This window comes from Lissotriton vulgaris, chromosome 12 (genome assembly GCF_964263255.1).
Source record: "Lissotriton vulgaris chromosome 12, aLisVul1.2, whole genome shotgun sequence".
NCBI lineage: Eukaryota > Metazoa > Chordata > Amphibia > Caudata > Salamandridae > Lissotriton > Lissotriton vulgaris.
Genome location: NC_141700.1, coordinates 794158585 through 794186168, shown reverse-complemented (window position 1 = coordinate 794186168; position 27584 = coordinate 794158585). Strand labels below are relative to the sequence as shown.

The 27584-nt window shown below is 47.9% G+C and overlaps 1 protein-coding gene across 1 annotated transcript in view; it reads right to left on the bottom strand.

Annotated features, from left to right (window-relative positions):
- Positions 1–27584, bottom strand: part of LOC147678739 (polyamine-transporting ATPase 13A3-like) — a 250836-nt gene that overhangs the window by 88179 nt on the left and 135073 nt on the right. Inside the window, exons 10-14 of the mRNA XM_086946198.1 lie at positions 23834–23965; positions 21419–21601; positions 20593–20750; positions 2332–2520; positions 1124–1185 (exon numbers count right to left, since the gene is read on the bottom strand). Of these exons, the coding sequence (XP_086802324.1) occupies positions 1124–1185; positions 2332–2520; positions 20593–20750; positions 21419–21601; positions 23834–23965 (724 nt within the window). The remainder of the gene's footprint in view (positions 1–1123; positions 1186–2331; positions 2521–20592; positions 20751–21418; positions 21602–23833; positions 23966–27584) is intronic.

Below are 27584 nucleotides of genomic sequence, written 5' to 3'. Positions count from 1 at the left end.
AAAGACACAATGGCCTCACAGCAGAGGACATGATGAATTTCTAAGGACAGCTGAGTCTGCACACTGCTTCGGTTTCACGCACCAATATAAACATACAAATATCTGCTGAGAAGAAACTAAATAAACCAGTGATGATCAGCCAGAATATTCGGCTCCTTGGTTTCTCTTTCTCTTGCCAGCTCACTCCCTTTACTAGTCATGATACTCTAACACGGTTTCTAAAACACACTTTGGAACTGGTGTCCTTCTCTGTACTAATTCGTCTCTCCATTTGTGTGAACGATGTTGCATTAATACAAGTTAATACAAGTTAGGTTTTGATTGTGCTGCAATGCCGCCCTGCCTGTTCGACCAAATCTATGTGCATGTGTGTGCTGGACAGGTTGTCCTAATGCGTGGCCTTGTACAATCCTGGGGTTATCATGCCTTCTCCTCTGTCCCAGAGTATGTCTCTGGATTGAATTTGATGCACTTATGCTGGTCCTGTTACAGTCCTATGGGCACGCTCTGTGCCTTTTCCTGACCCTCCATATCTGTCTGTTTCAGTCTATGTTGGAAGTGCAGCCCCCTGCGGGTTCCATTTCGGTGCAGGGGGTGACCTGGATTTGCCTATTGTCGCATCAGACTCTCTCTTTCTCTCCCTCTCAAAAGTGCTGCACTAGTGTAGGGTCTGTTTGTGTCCTGGGGCTCACTGCCCTCCTACATCTGTCTCTCAATCCTGTGTGTGCAGCACATGGTCTGTAAGGAGACTCCTGTTTTAGTCACAAATCTTTGTTGGCTTCTCCCAGAGGGAGTGCTTCCTGTTCCACACTACAATGATGGCAGTTTCATGAGAACCAACACACCTGCAATATGATCAAAGAAAGTTTCACATTCTTTACTTTATAAACGTTCCCTTGTCCAAACTGTTGCAGATGTGGGCACACAAGTACAACTTAACTGCACACACTCCACGTCTTCCTAGGGACTGCTTTTACTAAGCAGAAGGCAGCCCAGTGAAGAGGCACCAGATTACATCACACCCAATAATATATGGCAAAAGAAATGGAAACTAAATACATTTCCAATGCTGCTAGAATTAGGTTTCCTGCCTTAATATCCCTCTTCTCCCGCCCATACTCACTTGCCAGCCTGAGCCTGGAGGAAGCCCCACATGTCCAAGCCATCCTCTGTGAGGGTTCCAGTCTGGAAGAAGAGAGAGCAGCAGTTAGGGCATGTATCTGACATCACTGGACAATAAAAAGAAAAAAATAAACAGGTGTTGGAGTGCATCAGGAAGACAAAACCGTGGAGGGGGGGTGAAGTAGGAGAGTGGGGATGAGCAACAAAATCTGAAAGATGAGACCTGTGGCCAGTCAAAAAGAGACAGCATGTAAGCAGCAGAGGAGGAGGGTGAAAGGGAATATGTAGGATAGATCATAGGAAAAACATAGAAGCCCGAAGACAATTGGATAAAATCTACAAAAACTGTAGGAAATACATAACCAGGTTTAGGTGAAATGGAATGGTGAGGAAGAGGAGAGGCACAAAGGATATGGTTGTAATGAGGGCCAAGGGGAGGAAGATTGTGGAAAAGTAAGAAAAAATTGAGAAGGGAAAACTGCAAGTAAGGAGAAATGATGGAGAAGACTGGGGAGCGGAATATGGGACGGGGGAAAAAAGAAGGATGTGGGTAAAGGGCAGCAACAGATAATGGAAGGAAGAGGTAACATTGGGGTACAGGTGGGTGCCCTTCGTGACAAGAATAAAGAAAATGTGCACATCTGAAATTAAAAGAAAGGAGAGGGAAGAAAGACAATATAAGGAAGACAAAATATAGCAACCACAGACAGGGAAATAACTGCAAAAAAAAACAAGTAAAAAAATACAGAAGCCTGCCAATGAAGATTTTGGGTACAAATGCCTAAGAAGTTTAACAGACAGCAGTCTGGTGAGAAAATGCAACGCTTCCCACTCTCGTTTCTAGTAGCTAATAATCTTGGAAGTGTTACGACACCAGCACGCCAGTGTGAGTTTTATGAGAAGATCCTTCCCAGTCGAAGGACAAGAACAACAGAATAAATGTTACATCAGACAAAAGTAAAAAAAAAAAATCTTAACAGAAGCAGCAAATCAGTCTGTATGGGAGAGTTGAAAAAGGTAAGGGTTTGAAAAAAGAAAAAAAAAAAAAAGATCACATACAAGACATTTTAGCTTCAATAAATGCAGTTTTACCATACCTTTCGATATCTACCAGACAGTAGAAATAGTCTAACAAACTGAGAAGTAAAGGACAGGAAAGCAAGAGGTAAAGAAGACAAAGACAGCTGTTGCAGGCTAGAGATGCAGTACCTTATCAAAGCAGATCAAGTTGAGCTGTCCACACACATTGATGCGCTGAGGGCTGATGGAAAAGATGCCCTTATTCTTCAGGCGGTGCTGGGCGTACACAATGCCAGCTGTCATGGCCGCTGGCAGGGCTGGTGGCACAGTGATGGTGATGATATCCAAGGTCTTCAGAATGATGCGGCCGACCGCCTCCTGGGAAGAGCAAAGCATTGGGAATCCCATGATTACATTTCAGTTGTGGCCACAATTAGGTAAGAACAAAAAGTAAGAGCTAACCAATAAAGAACACAACTAATTTATTCGAAATTCTTTTCTGTAAAACCATTTCTTAATCTCTGATCATCTTCATCAAGTTCATTACCGCTAGGATATTTCTAGCGGTCCTGGAGGATCCCAGAACTACTTAAACTATTTGTAATCAAAATGTAAAATAATAGACAGGCGGAGGTAGCACTGAAAGAATGCATTATAACTCTGCCATCCCTTTAATATACCAGGATGCCAGGCCTAGGCTCGATACTACAGCTCTACCTGGGAAATTCCATACGAAAATGCGAGGTTTGAAAGATCAAGCTAAAGAGCTGCTTATTATTCAAAACACACCAGTCACATTTTTGACAAAAAAACACTGTACAATTTATATTATTTATTCAAGTTTATACAGTAAAAAATGAGCCACGACATTCTAGCGCTTTTTAATGAGGACAAAAAATTACAGCATAATGTAAGGCTCCCAAAATGACAAACATATGCGCCACAATCAGTTAACTATTATGAGGGAATCAGAACTAACCAGTTTAAATACAAATAACATAACACTATGTAGCATAGGCCTCAAAGGTCGGGGAGGTAGTGCAGGAGCTACAGCTGATAGAAGAAGCAACTGTAGTGATGAGTCCGGAAAATAGCAGCTGTGAGAAGTAAAGACAAAAAAAACAACTGGAGGATGAGAAAGGAAGGAAAAGCAGGAGCCAGGCACAATCGGAGAAACTGATTTATACGAAGCAGGACAGTGGAGTCTTGGAAAAGAAGAAGTCTCGGATTCTCCTTGAATGTAGGTAAGCAAGATGTTGGTGTGAATGCTTGGAGGGAGAGGGTTCCAGACTCCTCTTGGACTGCTAGAAAAGAGCTGAGCCATTCTTTGTTCCTTTTTGAAAGCAGGAGGTTCTAAGACAAGTGTGTCTGTACTGCATCACGGTCGGGGCCTCCGAAACTTTAGGCTTCGAGATGAAATGCCAAAGGGTGGAGAGGTTGAGGAGCTTGCAAGTAATGCAGGATCGGCTTCCAAGGGAAGCAACTATGTTAAAATCTTATAAACAATATGGTCACATTTAGTTCATGACGAAAGAAGCTGCTCCGTTGAACGCTGCCTGTAGGGAGCCAGGTGTCGTTTGTGAAGAACTGTCAGAAGAGAGTTACTATAATCCGTCCTTGACAGCACAATAGATTGAACATGAGACTGGAGGTCTTGCTCTTGAATAAGGTGACATTTCCCTCATTGGAGTATTAGTTGAAAGCACACATTTGTAGCCATCACTATTCGGGTTGCCGGTTTAGTCTTCATCGAGGATGAAACATATAGATTTAGCAATGTCAACTGGGAGAGGAAATATTAAGATAAACCTACACGTGAAGAGATCAGAAAGATGAGCCTTAATAGGACCTTGTGGATGCCCTGTGTCAAGGCAACCAAACTGGGGAGGGAAGTGACAGCTTCATTCAGCTGTGCCTGGTATAGCAAGTAAGGTGTGAACCGTTGGAGGACTATGCCTTCAATGTCCATGCGTTAGAGCCTACACAGCTTGGCGTTATTGCCACCAAAAGATAAAAAGGGACACTCAAAGATCAAGTGCGACTCACAGGTCACGTGCCACTAACAACCCAAGCACACAAGATAGCAGAATGAAGAAAGTGACGTGTCTCATCAATCACCTGAAGCAGGGGATTGATGCCACCCTGTCCGAACAACAACTAAAAGTCATTGAAAAGATCAATATTCGAGATGTGATGTGTTAAGTTGCATGACAACACAACTCTCAATAACTCACAATAAAGGCAGACTTGAGACAGGCCAAAAGTTGTTCAGATCCCAGTATCATCTGAGGATTATCGAGTGGAGAAGTGAATTGGACAACTGTAGGGCAATCACAAAATATTCTTCATGTGAGAAAGAGGTTCACTAACTTAACCTGGTGAAGCAAAGAATAGGAAGAACAGATCTTCAGCAATATTTTCTGGGACTGCATCCATGAAAATGTTCAATGGCTTCACTTTAACGATGATTTTTAGAAGCTTGTCTTATAAAAGAGATTCAACCTTAAGTCACATCACCTTGAATTTACATACAAGGTTCAAGTCCTTTAATTCTGGGAGTTGCGATCCTCAAATTGCCATTCTGTCAGATGACAAAATGGCGATTTAAGGTCATCAGCTTACAGAATGGCGATTTGAGGTTCGCACATCAGACACATCGTTAATATTCAACCGAATGAAGCACATTCGATCATAATGTTGCGCGGTTGATAGCAAAGCAATGACGAATTAAAGGAAGGTTGAACAATGGTGCGGACAACATTTATCAGAATGTAACCCTTGAGGAAGCTCATGTTTGAGCGAAACACGGTGGCTGCGTGAATGTATTTCATTAAGAAAAAGAATTGTTTGAAAATTTATAAAGTATGAACATTTTACAAAAATACGTTGTATTGAGACGTCTGAAGTTGTGATTCCTTGAATTTAACGAACTAACTGTTGAATGTTGCTGCTCCATTAGGATATTGTCACTGGGAAAACCTGCCTTAAGAGAAGCTCAGATCACAAGAAAGTCATTGTCTGCTTCTGCACCTTCCTTCCTTGCCCCTTGATCTCTTCTGGATTTTCCTGCATTCATCCAGATTGTGGTGTTTAGTCCCTTGGTGATCACTGGCATAATCAAGACATCCAAAATCCATTGTTCCTTATCCTTAAGGCCTCCAGACAGGCAGATTATCTTTTTTGAAATATCTTTCCGACACTGATAGTTCTGGAGAGTAGTATTATGAGACTCTCAGGAGCAGTTAAAAGAAATTCAGTGAAACCCAAACTGCTTAAAGAAAAACCGTCACGGTAACAACAAAATAAGTTCCTGAAATCTGTAAAAGCAACGCTTGAAAATGCCATACATTTGAAGGGATCCTCCCTGAATGAGTAGAAGAGGCAACGCTGGTGCAGGGTACTGTCAGAGATAGCAGGACGGCTGCATTCATTCCTCACACACTATCTGATAAAATCTAAGATCTTGTTTATTTAAAACTTGATTAATAATGTTTGAAATATGTTCCAGGTACCACTTGAAGTGGTTAGGAACGATGATAAAAATTCTGTGAAGGAGAATTCTCAGCAACCCATGTTATCCATTTTTTACAAAGATGGTATTCTGGAGGGGAAAAAAAACCCAAAGCATAGGAAAGAATCAACAGAAACTAAATTCCTGAAAATAACTGTTATTTTATATTTAGGAAGTTGAGAAGCTGTAGGAATTGGCTACAATGTGAAAGATAGTGTTGAATGTAAACCTACCTCTGCCCATTCATGTCCAAGTGATACAAATGTATTTTATTTCCAATAAAGGACGTTTTCGAAAGAAATATGGACGTTTTGACCTTTGTCAACCTACACAATTATTACGTTAATTGTGTTCAGTTGAATTGAAGTCTTGAGTATCAATAAATACGTTTCCAAGTGTACACTGACCATACCCAAATTTGCTTTTTCACTGGGGATTACAAGATAAATACACATCATGGGATAACAAGACATTTTCTATTGGAGCAAAGGCGGCTTTCTGTGGCTGAACATATCTGAAACAGAGATCCTGGTACTATGGGTTCATGGACACAGGCTTCCTTTTTGAAAAGCCCAAGAGCCTGACTTTCCTGCCTTCAACAAACCAGGAAGTTAAGAATGTGGTAATAATCTTCAACACAAATCCTTATTAAGCTTCACAAGTTGGCATGGTGGTTATTGGTGCTGCCCTCTTCCGGGCTCTAATGCAAATAACTCATCGACAAGAGCCTTGGTTATCGGATCCTACTGCGACACCCTTTAAAGTCCGAACAAAGAAGCAACGACTGAAAAAAAAGCAACCAAGCTCTGGCTCAACCTCTGGAGACTCAAAGATGTGGAACAACTCTTGAAAGCCTACTCGGATTCCCACTGGGATACAGGATTACATTTTGATTCCGCTGAATCATCCACAAAGCCCACTGGAATAAACGACCAAGCAACTTCAAAGCCTACCTCCACATTACAATACAGCTAGGAAACTTCAATCAACTACTTGACCTCATCCAACAAAAAATATGTAACTGAACTACACATGGTGTCTGATCACTGGGTGCTCAGTGTCAAACGACGGAATGCCTCAGACACCAGTCTACATCCAGAGCCCAGTCCCTTCAGTTCAGAAAATTCCTGAAGACTGAACTCTTAAAGGCAGGCGCTCATCAAATGTTTTATGCCAACAAGATCCGCGTTCTGTACTTAAAACTGTTCTACAGTACTGCAAAGCTACTTGACGACCTATCTAACCCAACAGTGACCCATTTGTCACTACAGTCTGCTCTGGGTGGGGTCGAGAAGGTCTGGCACTGCTCCCACTGCGGTTGAGCAACCACCACTGCAGGTCTTTTGTAGTTATGTCTGATACATGGAAGGAATCTGACAGGTTCCCTAGATGCCGAGTTCACTGAGACTTCAGATCCCACTGAGAAGCCTGTGTGAACTATCTGGTGTAGTCGACAAGGATGGAGGATGTGAAGAGGCCTACGAGCAACTCTCACTGAGACCACGACCGAGGTTTAAAAATCTGAATAACAGCCCAAATGTCCAGATTGAAGGCACTGAAGTGCACCATATCCAGGATGGCTTGATGAAAGTCTCTCCAAATGAGTCTGGTTTGGCTTTGACACACTGATCGAGAACCCCAAAGAGGTCTGTCGCTGTCTGGAGGTGGTCTACAAATGACTGTGGTGAGTCTACCAACAACCAGTCATTGCCCCATTCGAGACTCCATGTGTATTCTTCGCCTACTGCCTGCCCTATTCGTCTCCTACTACGCCTATGACGGCGGTCAACAAAGGATCGGAAGCGGAGTTAACTCTTTCCCCCCTCTGCTTAGGCCCATCCCCTGCTTCCTTCCTCGAGTGCCACAATCCCTCTACGCTCTGCCTTCCTTGCTGCCATTGGCTTGACATCGGGTAATTCGAGGGGAAGTGAGGGTTTAAAACAAGCTAGCCACGCATCTCTCTCATCATCTCGGTGGCTAGAACTGTGTTCTAGTGCCAGTGTTGGCTCAACATCCTGTGATTCTGGCCAAATGCCTAAAAAATATAAAACTAATCTTGTGGAATGTAACTGTGCTCATGTAAAGAGCTCCAGGGCCCTTAGGCTGAGGTAGCGCTATATAACCCAGCAACAAAACAAAAAAGCATTAGAAAAGCCAATAGATTTCACCTATGCAAGAGCTATTGGCTTTGCCAATATGTTTAAGCAATGTTATACAAGTATGGATTTTAAGTTGTGAAAATGGAGCAAAATGAAGGTTTGGGCTGTTTACAAATTGCTGGAGTTTGTGTTAGTTTCTGGTTTTCCATATATTGAGAAGTAGCCAGAACCTAGGAGGACAAAGTTCTGTGGACGAGCCTCGATACAACCTAAGCCACTGTGCTGGAGAAAGTCACAGGTGCCAATCAATCTCTTCTAAAAGGGTTGCCCTCCAGACAATGTGCAATTACATACTCAGTGTTGCGCCCGTTCAACATGTTGAGGGTTGCAAACAAACTTCAAAGGGGTCTTCTGCCACAAATGCGCCCTACACCACCTTACTTCACGAGGACGCTAGGTTGACAGGTATTCTTGGTAGTTTTCAATTAGGGTTGCTACGTTTACTGGAAAACAAATCACAGCTACCAGAAACCTGGATGACATAAGTTGTAGAACCCGACTGCTCCAGGGATAAGATAGCACACACATCAGATATTCACATCTTGTGTGCTGTGTCTCAAGTTCCCACCACCCAGTGCATCTTTCTGACAAAATCACAGGACAACTGGGTTTGCAGCAGGGCATTGGAACATTGGCTTTAACCACATCGCTGCATGCAGGATTCCCCTCCTGTGCTGGACCACAATTAAAACGGGTGTGGTCATGACGAGCTCAGCTCGTCATGAGCACACTAGCACTGTGCTGCATGACGAGCATGGAAGGGGATAATGGTCTCCCTCCTTGTAATGGGGTCTGTTTGCAGCAGATGTTGGAGCACTGGCTAGAGTGGTCTCCCTCCTTGTAATGGGGTCTGTTTGCAGCAGATGTTGGAGCACTGGCTAGAGTGGTCTTCCTCCTTGTAATGGGTTCTGTTTGCAGCAGATTTTGGAGCACTGGCTAGAGTGGTCTCCCTCCTTGTAATGGGGTCTGTTTGCAGCAGATGTTGGAGCACTGGCTAGAGTGGTCTTCCTCCTTGTAATGGGTTCTGTTTGCAGCAGATTTTGGAGCACTGGCTAGAGTGGTCTCCCTCCTTGTAATGGGGTCTGTTTGCAGCAGATGTTGGAGCACTGGCTAGAGTGGTCTTCCTCCTTGTAATGGGGTCTGTTTGCAGCAGATGTTGGAGCACTGGCTAGAGTGGTCTTCCTCCTTGTAATGGGTTCCGTTTGCATCAGATGTTGGAGCACTGGCTAGAGTGGTCTTCCTCCTTGTAATGGGGTCTGTTTGCAGCAGATGTTGGAGCACTGGCTAGAGTGGTCTTCCTCCTTGTAATGGGTTCTGTTTGCAGCAGATGTTGGAGCACTGGCTAGAGTGGTCTTCCTCCTTGTAATGGGGTCTGTTTGCAGCAGATGTTGGAGCACTGGCTAGAGTGGTCTTCCTCCTTGTAATGGGTTCTGTTTGCTCTTCTGTGCATTGCTGATAGGCGATGGAGGGAGATCCCATTCAGACTTGCTGCATGGGAATGGGATTAGGCGAAGCAAGCAAACTACGCCCACTCATTTGTAAAAACTGATGGCACGGATGTGAAAATCTGAAGTTATCTACTAGTTCAACTAACAAAATGCTTCAGAAATCCGCTTTTCAATGTAATTCTTGGCTAAATTCCTCTCATTGTGCCTCTGTTCCCTTGTTTATCCTAACTGTGACCATTAACCATGGCGACCATAAGCAGGGGCTGATGGGGAAGGGTGGGGGAGGGGAGGGGGGGGGGGCAAAAGGGCAGTACTGAATTAGATCGATAATTTGTGGGGTAGTAAAGGAGGCAAAAATATAAAAAATACAGCGGCGCAAATTCTGCCGCGGTGCAGGGGAAATAATGAGTGGGCGGGGTTTGGACGGCCGGGGGCCGGCCTCCGCACACATCCTCCGTGACTGCTTCCGGCCGTCACGCGCACGCAAGGGGTTCAAGTGGCGCAGGCCTGATTTTCAATCTATTTATAAACATGCCTTACCCACTTTAGAATTCATAGTGGACTTGCAAAACACCAGTCTGGGCTTTTCTCAGAAAATATTGGTCAGGCAGTTTCAGATCAGAAAGCACAATGACTTACCCAATGCTAGGAACTAGTCTAGATCTTTATTAGGATCGTTTCAGATTTGAACATTAAAACGGAAGATATTCAAGAATCTGTTCAGCATGGTGGCCTTGTGCATTTTAGTAGTATAGTTTACTTGGTCCTCTGTCTGCAGGAATGCCTAGTTGGCCTTAAGGATTCAGAAAAGGGGGTGGTGATGAACAGAGTGTCTGAATTAAGCAGACCACTCTTACCCAGTCCAAAGATCAGGGCTTGATCCATCACCGTTATTTATCTCACTGCACCATCCCAGCTCAGAACCTGGCTATATGCAAATCAGTCTGTCCCTGGCCCAGTGCATCATGGGAACAGTGCAGACTAAACTACCAAGCCAATTCTTCACCAGAAATGAGACAAGCTATCGGGGACCGGTTTCTGGCATTTCAGCCGCCGTCGGCCCGGCTTGCTTGAATCCTGATGGTGCAGTGAGAAAGGGACTCATGTCTGAGTATACCCTGCCACACCTATAGTGGCCAAAAACGATTCAGAAAAGGGGGTGGTGATGAACAGAGTGTCTGAATTAAGCAGACCACTCTTACCCAGTCCAAAGATCAGGGCTTGATCCATCACCGTTATTTAGCTCACTGCACCATCCCAGCTCAGAACCTGGCTATATGCAAATAGTCTGTCCCTGGCCCAGTGCATCATGGGAACAGGGCAGACTAAACTACCAAGCCAATTCTTCACCAGAAAGGAGACAAGCTACTGGGGACCGGTTTCTGGCATTTCAGCCGTCGTCGGCCCGGCTTGCTTGAATCCTGATGGTGCAGTGAGCAAGGGACTCATGTCTGAGTATACCCTGCCACACCTTTAGTGGCCAAAAACGATTCAGAAAAGGGGGTGGTGATGAACAGAGTGTCTGAATTAAGCAGACCACTCTTACCCAGTCCAAAGATCAGGGCTTGATCCATCACCGTTATTTATCTCACTGCACCCGGTAGCTTGTTTCCTTCCCAGTGTAAGAATTGGCTTGGTAGTTTGGTTTGCCCTGTTCCCATCATGCACTGGGACAGGAACAGACTAATTTGCATATAGCCAGGTTCTGAACTGGGATGGTGCAGTGAGCTAAAAAACGGTGTTGGATCTAGCCCTGATCTCTTGACTGGGTGAGAGTATTCTGCTTAATTCAGAAACTCTGTCCATTACCACCCCTTGTTGTTAAATAGTTGGCCTTAAGGTCAAGCTATAAGCATACTGGTAAAGTCCAGTGTTAGTGACACAACATTAAGCACAGCAATGATCAAATAAATCAGATAACTTACTCAAATTAATCCGGAATAAAATCAGCAAATACATTAAACAAAGGAACCTCCGATTGGCGCCTCACTTCAAAATCCCACCATACAAGGAAAAAAACATGGGTGGCGCATCCTTCTCTGTTCAAGCAGCCAAACTATGGAATTCATTCCACTCAAACTTAAGATCCACAGATATCTTATTTTCAGAAGACAACTCAAGAGTTGGCTCTTTCCTACATAACCACCATACGCAAACACAAATGTACAGCATTTCCCTATGAATATAAACATTTCATTTGATTATATGTATGTACCTAGATTTGTATTTTGTTATATAGATATGTACTTATGTATCTATGTATTTATGACTTTACTCCTACAGTAAAAAAAATTAAAAACCGTTGACTCTCCGATGCACTACCCTATATTTCACCCTATACCTCTCTCAATATGTCCTCTACCTCCACTCTCTGACTCATCCCAAACCCCATTCTACTACTATGGTCCCCAACATAACCCCTTCTAGACTCTTCCCTCCTCTATCCCACCCTGGATCACCCCAACCCTTATTTTAATACAATGATCTCCCAAACAACCCTTCTAAACTCTTCCCTCACCGATCCCGCCTTTGACTCATCCTAAACCCCCTCCTACTACTATGATCTACCAATAAACACTTTAGACTCTTCCTTCTTCTATCCCGCTGTACCCTCCATTATCCTTTTCAATCCACTAACAGAGTCACATGTCCACCACTCAAATTAAAATTTCACTATACTAATCCACCACTTATCCTTTTTGGGTTCAAGAGTAGCATACTACTCGCCGAAAAGGGCTCCAAATCCTCGTCTGGGGTAGTAAACACTATATAAATACAATTGCAATACAATATCCGCGACCTCAGAAGATGTGCTGCAACCACCGACATCTCATTTATGACCACCTAGAGGCACGGATGGACAGCACAGAGAATGAAAAATGCTCTTGGCCTTTCTTGAGCCACCAGAAATGCTTGTGAAGAGAATGTGAAAATGGGCGTCCTGCAGGTCCAGTGCTCCCATCCAGTCTTTTGCATCCAGGGCAGATAGAACCTGGACCAATGTGAGCATCCTGACTAAGAAATTGGATTATTTGGGATGGGTGACTAGCCATCTCGAAAAACAATCACAACCCTTGTCAATGTAAAAACGACACAAACACTTAACCTGAGCTCAACCTCTTAGTTGCTGTGGCACAGAGCAGACAGGCTTAACTTAGGGCAGTGTGTAAAGTATGTATGCAGCACCTAAACAAAGTCAAAATGCAAAACAATAAAAATACCAAACCAAATTAGAACAAAACCAATTTAATAAACAAAATGACATTCTAAAATAACAAAATCGAATCAAGGAGAACAAGAGAAACAAATGTTCAATGTTTAAATAGAAACACCACCAAAAAGCACAGAGCACGAATGGTTGCAGCAGACCAGGGTCTATGTGCAATTTGAGTCTGACCACAATGGAGCAAGGGTTGGGTACACCAACCAGATTCGGTTTAGGCTTTCAAGTCCCAATCCACCACAGAACTACACTTCTGAAGCCCACCAGGAGAGGCACTCAGACTGACAGGCTGGCAGAGGCCAACAGCAGGGTACGGTCCAGGTCCAGTTGCACAAGTTACTTACCTTCGGTAATGATATATGTGTAAGAACAGTAGTTAGTGTTAGATTCCTTACCTTAGAATATCCCCAGGCGTCAGTCTGGATCCGGAAAGTTTTGCGTAGCAGTACCCCTGCGCGTCGGTAGGCGTTGTCTGCGGCTCCACGTCTGTCGTCAGCGTCGTTGGGGCCAGGAAGAAGTCGGAGTACTTAGACGCCGCCCTCGTGCGTTGACGTCAGTTCTTATACACAGCTTTTCCGCGCCAGAAACGCAGAGCCATGATAAAAAACCAACACAGGTGCCATGAAACTAGGGCCCTCAAAGGGATGAACCTTAACCTAGATATCGGTTCGCAGAACGGGGAGGATGGGTGGGGCGGTAAGGAATCTAACACTAACTACTGTTTCTTACAGACATATCATTACCGAAGGTAAGTAACTTGTGCATCTGAAAGAAACAGATTAGTGTTAGATTCCTTACCTTCGAATAGATAACCCTAGCAATACCAACCCTGGTGGTGGGTCTGCGAACCAATGTCCACACCAGAAAGTCCTGGAGAACGGAACGGCCGAAAAAGCCATCCCTCCGGACTTGGCTGTCCAGGCAGTAATGTCTAGCGAACCAGTGCAGCGAGACCCACGTAGCTGCCCGACAGATGTCCTGCAAGGGGAATCCCCGACCCAGGGCAGTAGTAGCCGCCATGGCCAGAGTGGAATGGGCACGTTCTCAAAACAACTTTGTCCGGATGGACCGAAAAGGAAAGGAGGTTGAGAAGAAAGAGCCTGTAGCTCACTCACTCTCCTGGCAGAGGTGATTGCAACCAGGAATGCAGTCTTAAGAGTGAGAAGGCGAAGAGGACAGTTATGAAGTGGCTCGAAGGGAACGCAATCAGATAAGTCAGAACAAGGTTCAAGTCCCACTGAGGAATCACGAAAGGAACAGGGGGGGAACATATGAGTGATGCCCTTCAAGAACCTATTTACAACCGGGGACTTGAAAAGAGAGGGCTGATCAGGTAGCCTTAAAAAGGCGGAAATGGCACAGAGGTAGCCCTTGATAGTGCCCAGCGCAGAGCCCTGCTGGCCAAGAGAAAGAAGAAAGAGGAGAACCTCATAAAGTGGGGCAGAGTGGATCCACAGCCTTTGCTGTGCACCATGCCACAAATTTGTTCCACCTACAGGCGTATACAGATTTTGTGGAGGGACGCCTGGCTGCTAGAATTACATTGCAGACTTCAGGAGGCAAGTCAAGTGGCCTCAACTGTCACCGCTCAATCTTCACGCATGTAGGTGGAGACTGGACAGGTTCGGGTGGAGGACCGTACCTGCTGCTGCGATAGAAGGCCCTCCTGCAGAGGCAGACGAATTGTGGGATCGACTGACATGCTGAGTAGCTCGGGATACCAGTATCTTCGTGCCTAGTCTGGAGCCACAAGGATGACTTGGGCCCGGTCGCGTTTGATCTTCTTCAACACTCTGGGCGGAAGTCGTATAGGAGGAAACGCGTACAACAGACCGCAACTCCACTCGCGACGAAAAGCGTCTCTGAGCGAGTGCCGCCTTGGAAATTCCAACGCGCAGAACTGATGACATTGCGCAGAACTGATGACATTGCGCGTTCTCTTCTGTGGCTAATAGATCTAACCAAGGCTCTCCCCACTGCTGAAAGAGACCTTGCGCCACGTTCGAGTTCAGACGCCGTTCGTGATCCATCATGCACCGACGGCTGAGTTAGTCCGCCCTGGCGTTGAGGGAACCTGCCAGGTGTTGAACCACCAGGGTCACTCCCTGATGTTCCAGCCATTGCCGGAGGCGCAGAGCCTCCTGCCACAGGGTCCACGACCCCACCCCACCCTGTTTGTTGGAGTACCACGTGGCAGTGGTGTTGTCCGTGAACACCTGCACTACACTTCCCCGGACAGAGGGGAGGAATGCTTTCAGTGCAAGCCGGATCGCCCGCAGCTCCAGAAGGTTGATGTGGAGCCGGGACTCCGCCGGAGACCAGAGGCCTCTGATCTCCGCCTCTCCTATGTGGCCCCCCCCAGCTTAGGAGGGACGCATCAGTCACAACTACGTGCTCCAGTTGGGGTAGGGAGACGGATCTATCGCAGACCCAATTGCGGTCTGTGAGCCACCACTGCAACTGCCTTGCAGTGCCCTCCGAGATCAAGACGTGGTCGGACAAGTTGTGATGATGCTGGGCCCACTGAAACTTCAGGTCCCACTGCAGAGCCCGCATCCGCCACCTGGCGTGATGCATCAGAAGGATGTAGGAGGACATCAGCCCCAGAAGCCGCAGCGTCAACCTGACTATGACTCGGGATAAAGGCTGAAAGACCGGAATCAGAGCCTGAATATCCCGAACCTGCTGCTCGGGAGAATAAACCCAAAACTGCGAGTCTAGAACCGCTCCGATGAAGAGGAGATTCTGGGATGGACACATGTGTGACTTCGGAACATTGATGGAGAACTCCAGCAGGTGCAGGAGGTCGGCCGTAGTCTGGAGGTGGCGGACGACTGTCTGGGGAGAGCCCGCCTTCAACAACCAGTCGTCGAGGTAGGGGGAAGACTGAAACCCCTAACCTGCGCAGATGTGCTGCGACCACCGCAATCACTTTCGTGAACACCCGTGGGGCGCTGGTAAGGCCGAAGGGGAGCACGGTAAACTGAAAGCGTTCGCGGCCTACCGTGAACCGCAGGTAATGCCAATGGGCCGACAGGAAAGGAATGTGAAAATAAGCGTCCAGCAAATCCAACGCTACCATCCAGTCTCCCGGGTCAAGGGCAGCTAAGACCTGAGCCAGAGTCAGCATCTTGAACTTCTCCTTCCGAAGGAAGCCGTTGACGTTCCGCAGGTCCAAAATAGGGCGTAAGCCCCCTTTGCCCTTCTTGGGAACCAGAAAGTAGTGGGAGTAACAACCACACCCTACTTCTTGCCCAGGAACGCGCTCAATGGCCCCCTTGGCCAAGAGGGCCGTAACTTCCTCTTGCAGAAGTTGCAAGTGATCCCCTGACACGCGGTGGTATTGCGGTGGGATGGCTGGAGGGGTCGCCTCGTAGGGGAGGGAGTTGCCCCTTCGGACAATTTGCAGCACCCGCCTGTCTGATGTGATGGTGCGCCAGTGGAGGAGGTGATGGCGAACCCTGCCCCCCACTGGCATTAAATGGGCCTGAAAGCTCGGACTAGGAAGGCTTTTATGCGGATGCTGCGGGGATGGATGTGGACTGGCCGCGCCGCTGTCCCCTGGCACCGCCACGGCGGATACCACGTCCGCCGCCGCGCTGGATGTTAGTCTGCAGCCCGTGGCTGGCAGGACGTGTGGGGGTGCCCCTTCCTTGGCCACGAAAGGAGCGAAAGGCAGCAGTCTGCTGGCGCGGGCCGACAGGCCCAAGGACTTAGCCGTAGCCTTGGAGTCCTTAAAGCGCTCAAGCGCACTGTCTGCCTTGTCGCCAAAGAGGCGACGGCCATCAAACGGCATGTCCATAAGGGTGTTCTGGACATCAGCTGAAAAATTGGCGGACCTCAGCCAGGCGTGGTGGCGAACCGCCACCGTCGTTGCAATTGCCCTGCCTAGAGAGTCCGTAGTGTCCAGCCCACAACGAAAAGAGTACTGTGCCGCATCTTGCCCCTCCGCAAGAGCTTGGGCGAGTTTAACCCGGGCAATCTCCGGGCATTGTGGCAGCACGTCCGCGACCGTGTCCCACAGAGAGTGGGTATAACGGTCCAAAAGCAAGCGGTGTTGAGTGAGGGGAACATCTTTCTTCCGTACTGTTCATACCTTTTGGATTCCCGATCAGGGGGAGCTGTCGGGAATGCGGTCTGGGAGTCCGAGGCCTGGATAACCAGACTCTCGTGGGTGGGGTGAGTGGACAGGAAGCTAGGGTCACCCGGGGTCGGGCGGTGGAGTCTGGACACGTTCCTATCTACAGGAGGACCTGTAGCAGGCCTGGACCAAGTGCCCAACAGAACGTCAGTTAGGGCCTCATTAAACTGCAGTAGAGGATCCGAAGAGCTTGCCTACGGTTTGAGGACCTCAGTGAGGGGGTTAGTCCTCACGGCTTCGACGGGGAGCTCAAGACCTAAGGCCTTGGCTGCCCTCGTCAACACCACACTATAGGCAGCCCCCTCCTCCGTAGCCACCGTAGGAGGGGAGACAAATCCAGTGTCGGGCGAAGTGTCTAAACCACTGGCCTCCCCTAGCTCACCTGCCCAGTCCTGAAAAGACTGGCCCTCCCGTGCCAGAGGGTCCTCAGACCCCTCCCAATCCGCCTTGCCCTCCATCTCCTGGTACTCCGGTTCAAACGATGGGGCCGGATCATAGAAGAATTGCTCTTCTCTTGGCGTCGAAAGCGGCGGCGAGCGACGCCGTTCTGACGCCGGATCGAGGGGGGCGGGGAGGGTAGGAGGAAATCAGGGAAGACGTCGTCCGGGACGGCGTTGGGGGCGACACCCTAGGGGTCAGCGCCGGCGGAGGGGTCGTAAGGTCGGCCAGCGGCGTCTGTACCGAAGTCGCCAACGCCATCCAGCCCGAAGCACCCGGCGGCGTCGAAGCCAACGGCCGGCTAGGGCCCCCAGACGAACCCCCGGGGCCCGAAGGCACCTCCAAAGAGCTTGTCTGAGGAGAGCGATTCCTCATGGCCACAAGGAATGCGTCGATCTCCGGCGTCGCGTTCAGCCCAGGGACCGGCGGGTATGGAGCTGGCCGCTTGGGCGGTGTCGCCCGAATCCACTGCTGCGTTGCGTGAGCGTCAGGGGGAGTCAGAAGAACGATGTCGCCTCTTCGACTTCTTGTGCCTCTTACCTGAGGACTTGAAGCCCGATGAGTGGTGTCAACTCGCCGAGCTGTGTTGACTCCGGGGCCGACTGCCGGAGCTCGAGGCGCTTACGGACCGCTCCCGCCTAGCTTTCGACGTCAAGGCCCGGCAGTTGGGGCACGACTTGTCATAGTGGTCGGCCCCTAAGCAATACAGGCACCGGCGATGGGGGTCGGTAACCGACATCAGTCGGCTGCAATCGGCACAGGGTTTGAACCCGGGCATCCCTACCGGCACCGGTAGCCTTACGACTCGAAAACAGGATCAAAAAGGATCAAAAAAGTTTGTCAAAAAGTGACTAAGGAGTACTGCTTTTTCCGGATCTGCGCTTGCTGGCGCAGAAAAAAGGAAGAATTGACGTCAGCGCGTTAGGGCGGCGTCTAAGTACTTCGACGATGTAATTGCGGCGCCAACGACGGACGCGGAGCCGCAGAAGACTCCTAGCGACGCGCAGGGGTACTGCTACGCAAAACTTTCCGGATCCAGACGGACGCCTGGGGATATTCGAAGATAAGGAATCTAACACTAACCTTTTTCTTTCAGATGCCTCTCGTCAGCTGGATACTGCCAGTAAAAGACTTCCTGCAGCTTGTTGATTCCTTGTAGACACAAGATCAGCCTTTTTACCCTTGGAGTCCACTGCTTTGCCTTGGGAACACGATGGAGCAGGTCCAGCCCCTCAAGGCTCTTCTCATGTCACAGACAACAGGAACAGTCCTCTTTTGATCTTCCGAAGATCCATCTAAGTGTTCTGAAAGGGGTGCCTGGAGATGCCACATTTATGCCTGGCACGAGCTAGTGGGTTGGGTGACTCCTGGCAGCTCCCTAACCAATGGGGTAAAAAGCTCCCCGGACAAATCTTACCCACCTTTTCAGGAGATCCTGGGTACTTTACTGCAATTGACCCAAAATGCAATATGTCAGGGCATTTTCAAGATGGCAAAAGTCTTCTGCCACATTAAACATGGGCTCTAAGTGTGCATATGGAGAGTGTTCTAGGGTAAGCCTAGTGTCTTTACACATCTAAAATCCAGTTTGGACGAGGTATTCTGCCCACAACAACCCCGGAGACAGAAGTCTGGTAAGACCAAAGCAGGCTCCTACATAAACCAGACAGTCGATATTCAAAATGTGTCTTGGCACTAAAAGTGTTATATGTGAACCCTTTAGACCTGTCAAACAAGATTTGACACTATGCTGCCAAAAAAGGATGTCCACAGCTCCCACTCATGGGCATCCTTTTTTAAGGGTCTTCTGTTCCCATTGAGGTCTGCCTATTGATTGCAATCTGGGAGGCATTTAACCCCTATTTAAAGTTATTCACTCCCTGGGAGAAACTAGAAACCAAATACAAATCAGCCTCCTGGAACACCTAGTAGGGAAAAGTTAACTTTCTAAAAAGTTATTTTTCCTTAATATTTATTAAAAATCCAAATTCCCCATTGAATTAGATTTTTATTAACTTTTAAAACTAGTTGCTTAATTATTTCGCTAGCTAGTCCCGTTGCTGATACAATATTCATATTTGAATCTTTATTCTGGTTTTTAACAAAGTACCGCTAGGTCTTCCACAGTGAAAACAGCTTTTAGGGCCTTGTAGGGCATGGCAACATTAACTTTCTGCTTGCAACACTTCTAAATATGCACCCTACTTTGTGGGCTAATAGGCTTATATTTGGTTGACTTAATATTTAAAAGGGATTTTTTTTATATGTCATAAAGGTTTAGACAAGTCACAGTGCTTGTTTTGCACTGGCAGTCGAGCTACAGTAGTAGACCTGAAACAATGCTTGCACCGCCACTGCAGTGGATGGCACAACCGGCGCTTTAGTCCACTAGTGGCAATTAACTTCCAGACCCTGGATATACCTTTTGTGGAGTTGCTGTCTTTGGGCCAAGCCCCTTCCAAAGCTTTGAAAGGTGAGGAGGGGTGAGGGGAGGGGGGGGGGGTGGGGGGGGGACACGACTGTTCTGGATACTGCTGCATGGATGCAGGAGGCAGAGAAGCGCACTGTGGCCCTCCTTTCCTTGAAGTGCTCCAGGCTCAAATCTACCTTTTCTCTAAATAAAATGGTACCATCAAATGGCATGTCCATAAGTGACGCCTGAACATCATCCGAGAAGTGCGTGGATCTCATCCACAGATGGTGCTGAAACACTACACTAGTACCACCTGGCCTGCGCAAGCAGCCAATAGTCTTCAGCCCAAAGCAGATAAGGTACTTCTATGTGTTCTGACCATCTTGAATGATCTCCGCACGGTAGAGGCAGTATTCAGGGACTGTGGGCAAGATCTCGCTGACCATACCCCTTAACACATGCACATATCGTCCCAGGAGACAACTGGCCAGGCTGGCTAAGGGAAAACATGCTCTTTCAGACTGTCTTCATGTATTCGGACTCCATATCAGGAGGCATAGTAAGGAATGAGTTGACAGACATCTACTTGTGACAGACCCCACATGGTTTAAAGCTTGTAGTTTTCAGAGAGGATGTGTTACCTTGCACACTGTAGGAAATTTTGAATTAACAAAATCATCAAAAAACAAGAAAAAAAAGTTGAAAGCGAGTTCAAGTCACAACCAAAGGAAAATAAAGGAACAGAAGTCAGCTGCTTGCAGGAACGGGGCCTATATTTGGGTCAGGCATCACTTTCGGCGGTGGTACAGTCATATAACGCCACCTGCTGGCAGGCTGGAGCAATGATGAGAAAATTCTCCAGATCCTGTCTGGTGCATGGTAGTGTTCACAGAGTGAGGAATTTGCAGTTAGAAGGGTCCATCAGAAATGAATAACTTAATAAACATCAATGGCACAACTGGACTCTCACATGGTACTGTTGGCAAACCACAGCAATAATGGAGTCTATCTTCCAGCAGGCAGATTCTGGGTTTTCTTATAATATTGCAACAGACTTTAGCTGGCTCAGCAGTTAGTAGCGGACCAAGGTGATTAGTAAGGACAAACAGGTACTCACACCCTGCTGAATTAAGGTGATTATGGAATACAGCATACCAATGCCGGCCACAGCCACCAGGCAAAGCAGGAACCGGCAGGCATCTCGGTACAGCTTGAAATCCGTGGGTTTAGGGTACAGAATGGAGCAGACCAGCTGCCCCTTGGAGGTAGAGAAGCCTGATGGCGAGAAGAAAACAGGGAAGCTAATGAGTAGCCATGAATAGAAGAAAGCAGGTGAAGAAAATGAAGAACCAATCAGCCAGGAGAACAAGGAAAGAAACAAAAACAAGAGAACATTTTCACACAATCATCTAGTCTAGTAAAGTGACTGATCTGGGCATAGGCATCCATCATTCACTTTCTCTTCACATTTTTTCTTCACCTTAATCTTTTCTCTCTCAGGTTTTTCCCTCTTTCCAAAACTAGTTTCTCCGAACATATGTCCTGTTCATCAAATTTGTTCTCAACAATCTATATATAAATAACCCTTTTCTCAGTCTATTTCCTCTGAAAGTTTCAACAGAGGTCCTTTTCGTTAAACGGGTTAATTTCTTATCAGTCTACAAAGTGCAATTTTCACACCTTCGCCAATGCCACTTCCAAAGTTAACCACGCCCCCAGAAAAAAAAAAAATGTCACATTGCTGTCTCAAAACCTGGCCATTTCTAACATTTCTTTACACCCCCCCCCCCCCCCCCATCCCAACACAACTTACTTTTTTATTTAGCTCTCCACTTGTCACACCCTCTGGCTCATAAGTGCCTGGTCCTCTGCCTCTATACCCTTGCATCATTTTACCTTTCCAGACAAAGGTCTAATTCTTGCCATCACAGCCTTGTGCTTACCTGTGCTAACTACGAGTGCCTTGACAGCCTCCCCGCTGTAGTAGCGGGTTTGAATCACGGCAGTGCCACAAAACAGGGTGTGGCGTTTGTGCTCTTCTGGGTTGTAAAATTCTTGTTTGATGAATCCATTGGCTGCTTGGGATGGGTCAGGCAGGTGAGTTTTAGTTACTGGAACGCTCTCTCCTGCACAAAGGAATCACAAGCAAAGCATTCAGGAAAACGAATGCTCAACAATAATGTAAATGTAAATGTATTTGAGCTTATATAGCGCACAGCTACCCGCAGTGGGTTTCCCGGCGCTTGCTTAGGGAACCCGTCCTGGTATTCCCCTGTGAGATAACCCAGGCAGGGTATCCACAAGGTGAAAGCCAGGCATCCCGCTGCGAGGGGCCGTTGTGGAGATTAAGCAAGCTATTGCCCAGAGTCGCAGAGTGTGAACCCGTGAGTCGAGAAGGCACCGGAGCGAGAATTATCGAGTCCGTGGAATTTTTAGCCCAAGACCCGCCGAGGCGGGGAATTGAACCCTGGTCCAGGGCCGATCTCAGCTTCCGGGTCTGCCGCCTCTAACCCCTGAGCCACACTTCTCCACGAACAATAACACACTCTACTGTGAACTATACACACACTCCTCACTGGTCAGCATGCTCTCGTTCACAATGCATGTACCACTGACACGCCTCACCTGTCGCATGCTTTCGTTCACAATGCATGTACCATTGACACACCCCTCATCTGTCGGCATGCTCTCGTTCACAATGCATGTGCCACTGACACACGCCTTACCGGTCAGCATGCTCTCGTTCACAATGCATGTGCCACTGACACACGACTCATCTGTCAGCATGCTCTTGTTCACAATTCATGTGCCACTGACACACGCCTCATCGATCAGCATGCTCTCGTTAACAATGCATGTGCCACTGACACACGCCTCATCTGTCAGCATGCTCTCGTTCACAATTCATGTGCCACTGACACACGCCTCACCTGTCAGCATGCGCTCGTTCACAATGCATCTGCCACTGACACACGCCTCACCTGTCAGCATGCTCTCGTTCACAATACATGTACCATTGACACACGCCTCATCTGTCAACATGCTCTCGTTCACAATGCATGTGCCACTGACACATGACTTACCTGTCCGCATGCTCTCGTTCATAATGCTTGTGCCACTGACACACGCCTCACCTGTCAGCATGCTCTCGTTCACAATGCATGTGCCACTGACGCACGCCTCACCTGTCGGCATGCTCTCGTTCACAATGCATGTACCACTGACACACGGCTTACCTGTCCGCATGCTCTCATTAACAATGCATGTGCCACTGACACACTGCTCACCTGTTAGCATGCTCTTGTTCACAATGCATGTGCCACTGACGCACGCCTCACCTGACAGCATGCTCTCGTTCACAATGCATGTGCCACTGACACACGCCTCATCGGTCCGCATGCTCTCGTTAACAATGCATGTGCCACTGATACACGCCTCATCGGTCAGCATGCTCTCGTTCACAATGCATGTGCCACTGACACACGCCTCACCTGTCAGCATGCTCTCGTTCACAATGCATGTACCATTGACACACGCCTCATCTGTCAACATGCTCTTGTTCACAATGCATGTGCCACTGACACACGCCTCATCTGTCAGCATGCTTTTGTTCACGATGCATGTGCCACTGACACACGCCTCATCTGTCAGCATGCGCTCGTTCACAATGCATGTGCCACTGACACACTACTTACCTGTCCGTATGCTCTCATTAACAATGCATGTGCCACTGACACACTGCTCACCTGTCAGCATGCTCTCGTTCACAATGCATGTGCCACTGACGCACGCCTCATCCGTCAGCATGCTCTTGTTCACAATGCATGTGCCACTGACACACGCCTCATCTGTCCGCATGCTCTCGTTAACAATGCATGTGCCAATGACACACACCTCATCTGTCCGCATGCTCTCGTTCACAATGCATGTGCCACTGACACACGCCTCATCTGTCTGCATACTCTCGTTCACAATGCATGTGCCACTAACACAGGCCTCATCTGTCCGCATGCTCTTGTTAACAATGCATGTGCCACTGACACACGCCTCATCTGTCCGCATGCTCTCGTTAACAATGCATGTGCCAATGACACACACCTCATCTGTCCGCATGCTCTCGTTCACAATGCATGTGCCACTGACACACGCCTCATCTGTCTGCATGCTCTCGTTCACAATGCATGTGCCACTAACACAGGCCTCATCTGTCCGCATGCTCTTGTTAACAATGCATGTGCCACTGACACACGCCTCATCTGTCCGCATGCTCTCGTTCACAATGCATGTGCCACTGACACACGCCTCATCTGTCAGCATGCGCTCGTTCACAATGCATGTGCCACTGACACACTGCTCACCTGTTAGCATGCTCTCGTTCACAATGCATGTGCCACTGGTCAGAACTGCATCACATGGCATCATCATCCCATTGGCTGGAATGAGAATAACATCACCAGGAACCAGGTCTGTGGAGAAGATCTCTTCAGTCTCTGAGGAGAGAACAAACAGTTTAACAAGAGCCTGAAGGTGAATTCAAAGAGTATATGTGCACGTGTCTCATGTACAGCTACGATGCATTAATATTATGGAGAATCGATTCGGTGGGCATCTGCACCTCACCAGCCAGCGTTTCAGTCTGAGCAAGAGCTCAATGTTAACACCTCGGCTGCTAGAGGTTCCCCCCCCCCCCCCCAACTCGGTGCTGGATTCACAGAGTTCCCTTTATTCATGACGAGCTCAGCTCGTCATAAGCACAGCTCAACCGTGCCCCATGACGAGCTGAGCTCGTCATGAGCAGCGAAGGGGTTAAGGATGACAGGGGGACAAAAGCTATCGATACCTTCATTGAGTATCACATGAACGTCTAATTCCCAGCTCTGTTGAAAGTCAACGCTATATGCAGTCTGTACTGTACATCCTCCACTATACCAGGTGCTCCTCCCACCCGCATAGCACCACAGAACTTCTGATCCTTTTCATACGCCAGTTGTCTGGACAATATGGCTTATAAGCAATGAATGGAAGCTGGGTTTTCATAACAGAGGAGACTAAAGCTGGGAGTAACAACGAAACATAAAACTGATGCATGTCTTTCGGCTGTTATCAACCAAGGGAGGCAGATTTCCATATAAGTAGGGAAGGAGAAAAAAATTGAATTTAGCAGTCTGACTCGAAACCATTTTGCTATTCAACGACAATGCACAAACCTTCAGTACACGTTAACTCTTGCACAGATATAACGCATGCTGAGCAGTCCCTTAATGGAGATGTCTGGTCTGATGACATTCACTATGAGTTTTTATTAAATACTAACCAGATTTGAAACAAACTATCAGTAATATGTGAAACATCTCTATGGAATCTATGCAGAAAAAAAAGCTATTTATAAACACATAAGACAACAGATCTCCAACTACTGTATTGTATTGTATTGTATAGTAAGGGGTGCTTATAGAGCGCACTGACACCATGGGTTTCCTGGCGCTGGTTGGAAGCAGAGGGGACAGGGGGACTTAACTAGATTGGGGGAAGAGCCAGGTTTTTAAGGATTTACTAAAAAGAATCAAAGAATTGGAGGTTTTAAGAGGAAGAGGAAAAGAGTTCCAGAGCTTGGGGGCCAGGTATGCAAATCTCCGGCCTCCAGATCTGCAGAGCTTGAAAGAGGAGACGGTCAAGAAGTGAAGATGAGAGGATCTCAGGTTCCGGGATGGGCAGTAAGGCCTGATGAGAGATTTCAGGAAAGCGGGACAAGGCCCAGCTAGCGACTTGAAAATGAGGCAGCCGATCTTAAAGGCCGCCCTTGAGGTGACAGGGAGCCAGTGCAGTTTGGCAAGGAGGGGCCTGGCGGATGGCCACTTCGAGATCCCAAGGGCCAGTCTCGCCGCTTGATTTTGAACAGCTTGCAGTCTAGCCAAAGATGTTTTAGGCAGACCGTGATAGATCGCGTTCGAAAAATCTAAGCGGGAGAGGACGAGGGCCATGATGACTTGCAGGAGGGCATCAGGTGTAAGGAGGTAAGCCACTTTCCTGATCCTGCGCAGCTGGTAAATGCAGGAAGAGACCACCGTCCCCACCTGCGGCCCAAGGGATAGACCGGAGTCAATTGTGACCCCCAGACTCTTCACCGAGGCCACGGGGGTGGGAGAGGGGCCAAGTTCTGCCGGCCAGAAGTGTGGCCCCCAGAAGGTGGCACTCCTACCGGGAAGGAGGAGCTCCGTCTTACAGGGGTTCAATTTTAGCTGGTTTTGGCCCATCCACTGGAGAATGTGGGACATGACTGCCTGAAAGTTTTTTTTTTTTAAACCTTTATTAGATGCATTCAACACAAAGGCATGACAGTTGCAGCATTCACAGTTCCGTATGGCAGTATGTTTGGTACAATCATTAGATAGAAAGACGAGCATGAGCATAAGGTTCATCATTTACATTACATCCAGCACATTGCATATACATTTACCAGTGTATCGCAGTAGGCGGCCAGTCAATTATGGGCCTCGTATCTTATTCATCCGGGGAGGGGGGTGGATGGGGAAAAAACGCGGATTAAACCAAACGCGGAGATCACATCTCCCTGCGCGTTCTTGGGGCATGAGCAACATAGGTATATAAGTACTGTCCACCCCTGTCCCGTATCATCGCTGTCTATGTCTGTCAGCTAGCTACGTGAACTCGCGCAGTGGCGCATTCTTTGTGTATCTAGTATGCGCAGCCCAGTACTGCACCCCAGCGTGTAATGTGTATGTGAATATACCCCATGAGGGTCAACTAGGGGTGGTGTGCCGTGCTTTCCCAACAATTTGTCGTCTTCCGTTCCCTGCCATTTCATTAAATAATGTGTGTATATCCCCTCCACCCCATAGCGTCACTTTCATGAGAGAGGTGGTGGACATTTGTCGCTGGTGTTGTATCTCATTACCCATTCTTACCAAAATCTCCTCCATCGCATACTATCCCTGGGTCCGCCGACGTATCCCGATGTAGATGTCCCCATGTGCAGTATGTAGTGCGGGTGTAGTGAGGTGAATGAAGTGTAAAGTATCAATACGCTCATGGGCCGGGGTCCAGGTCATCGTCTCCAGAGGAGTCGTTTTGCATCTCCTGAGCCAGCCAGTATACCCGTAAAGGGGACCAGAAGTCACCGGGAGCACACCGGGCTGGCATCAGTTCCGTATACACGCTGTGCTGTTCCTGACAGTATTGGAGGTCATCCAGCCACTCCTTGAACTTCGGCGCTCTCCCCCTTCCCCATCTGCAAGCAACCCTCCGTTTAGCGAGTAGTAGCGCAATGTCAACAAATTTACGATCCGTTTTGGGCACATTTCTGGTATAACCTAATAGCATCACTATCGGGTCTAGTGGGAGAGGGCCGGCAATCATTACCTGAAGGGCGGCATGCACCTGGCCCCAGTAGGTCTGTATTGCTCCACAATCCCAAGCCAGATGCAGGAAACCCGCGCCTTCCATGCGACATCTAGCACATCTATCATCCGTCGAGAGGCGAAATCTCAACTTTCTGACTGGTGTATAATAGTATCTTTGTACAAACTTATAATGAATAATTTTCATTCGAGAACTGGGGGATATTCTAGCCGTGATCGAGCAGCAGTATTTCCACTGTTCATCCGTGAGGGCGGCTGGCAGTTCCGACTCCCAGTCGGTCCGAGCCTTAGCCAGAGTGATCGGGCGTTGTTCTCGAACGGCAGCATAGAGTTTAGACACCAAGTGTCTCCCGTCCGATACGAGCATAATATGCAATGGCAATACCGTCCCTGGTTCCTCCGGGAAGTTAGGGAGAATATCTCGCATACCCTGTCGTAACCGAATGTAATAGAACACCTCCATAGGCGTCGGGGGGGCATTCTGGAACAGCTGGTCCTTGGTGCGGAACAGTCCATCCTTAAAGAGGTCGCCCCACGTTCTAAGATTTATGCGGCGGCACATTGAACGGAAACCTCCCTCCAGTAGGAGTGATAGTCTCAGATGATATGCCAGAGGCAACGCCGGTGAGTATAGTAGGGGGGCGTCCAGCATTTTGGTCACTCTCCGCCAGGCATCGATCGTGCAAGTCACAGTAGTGGCGGGCGTCTCAACATCCCCAACCAATCCCAT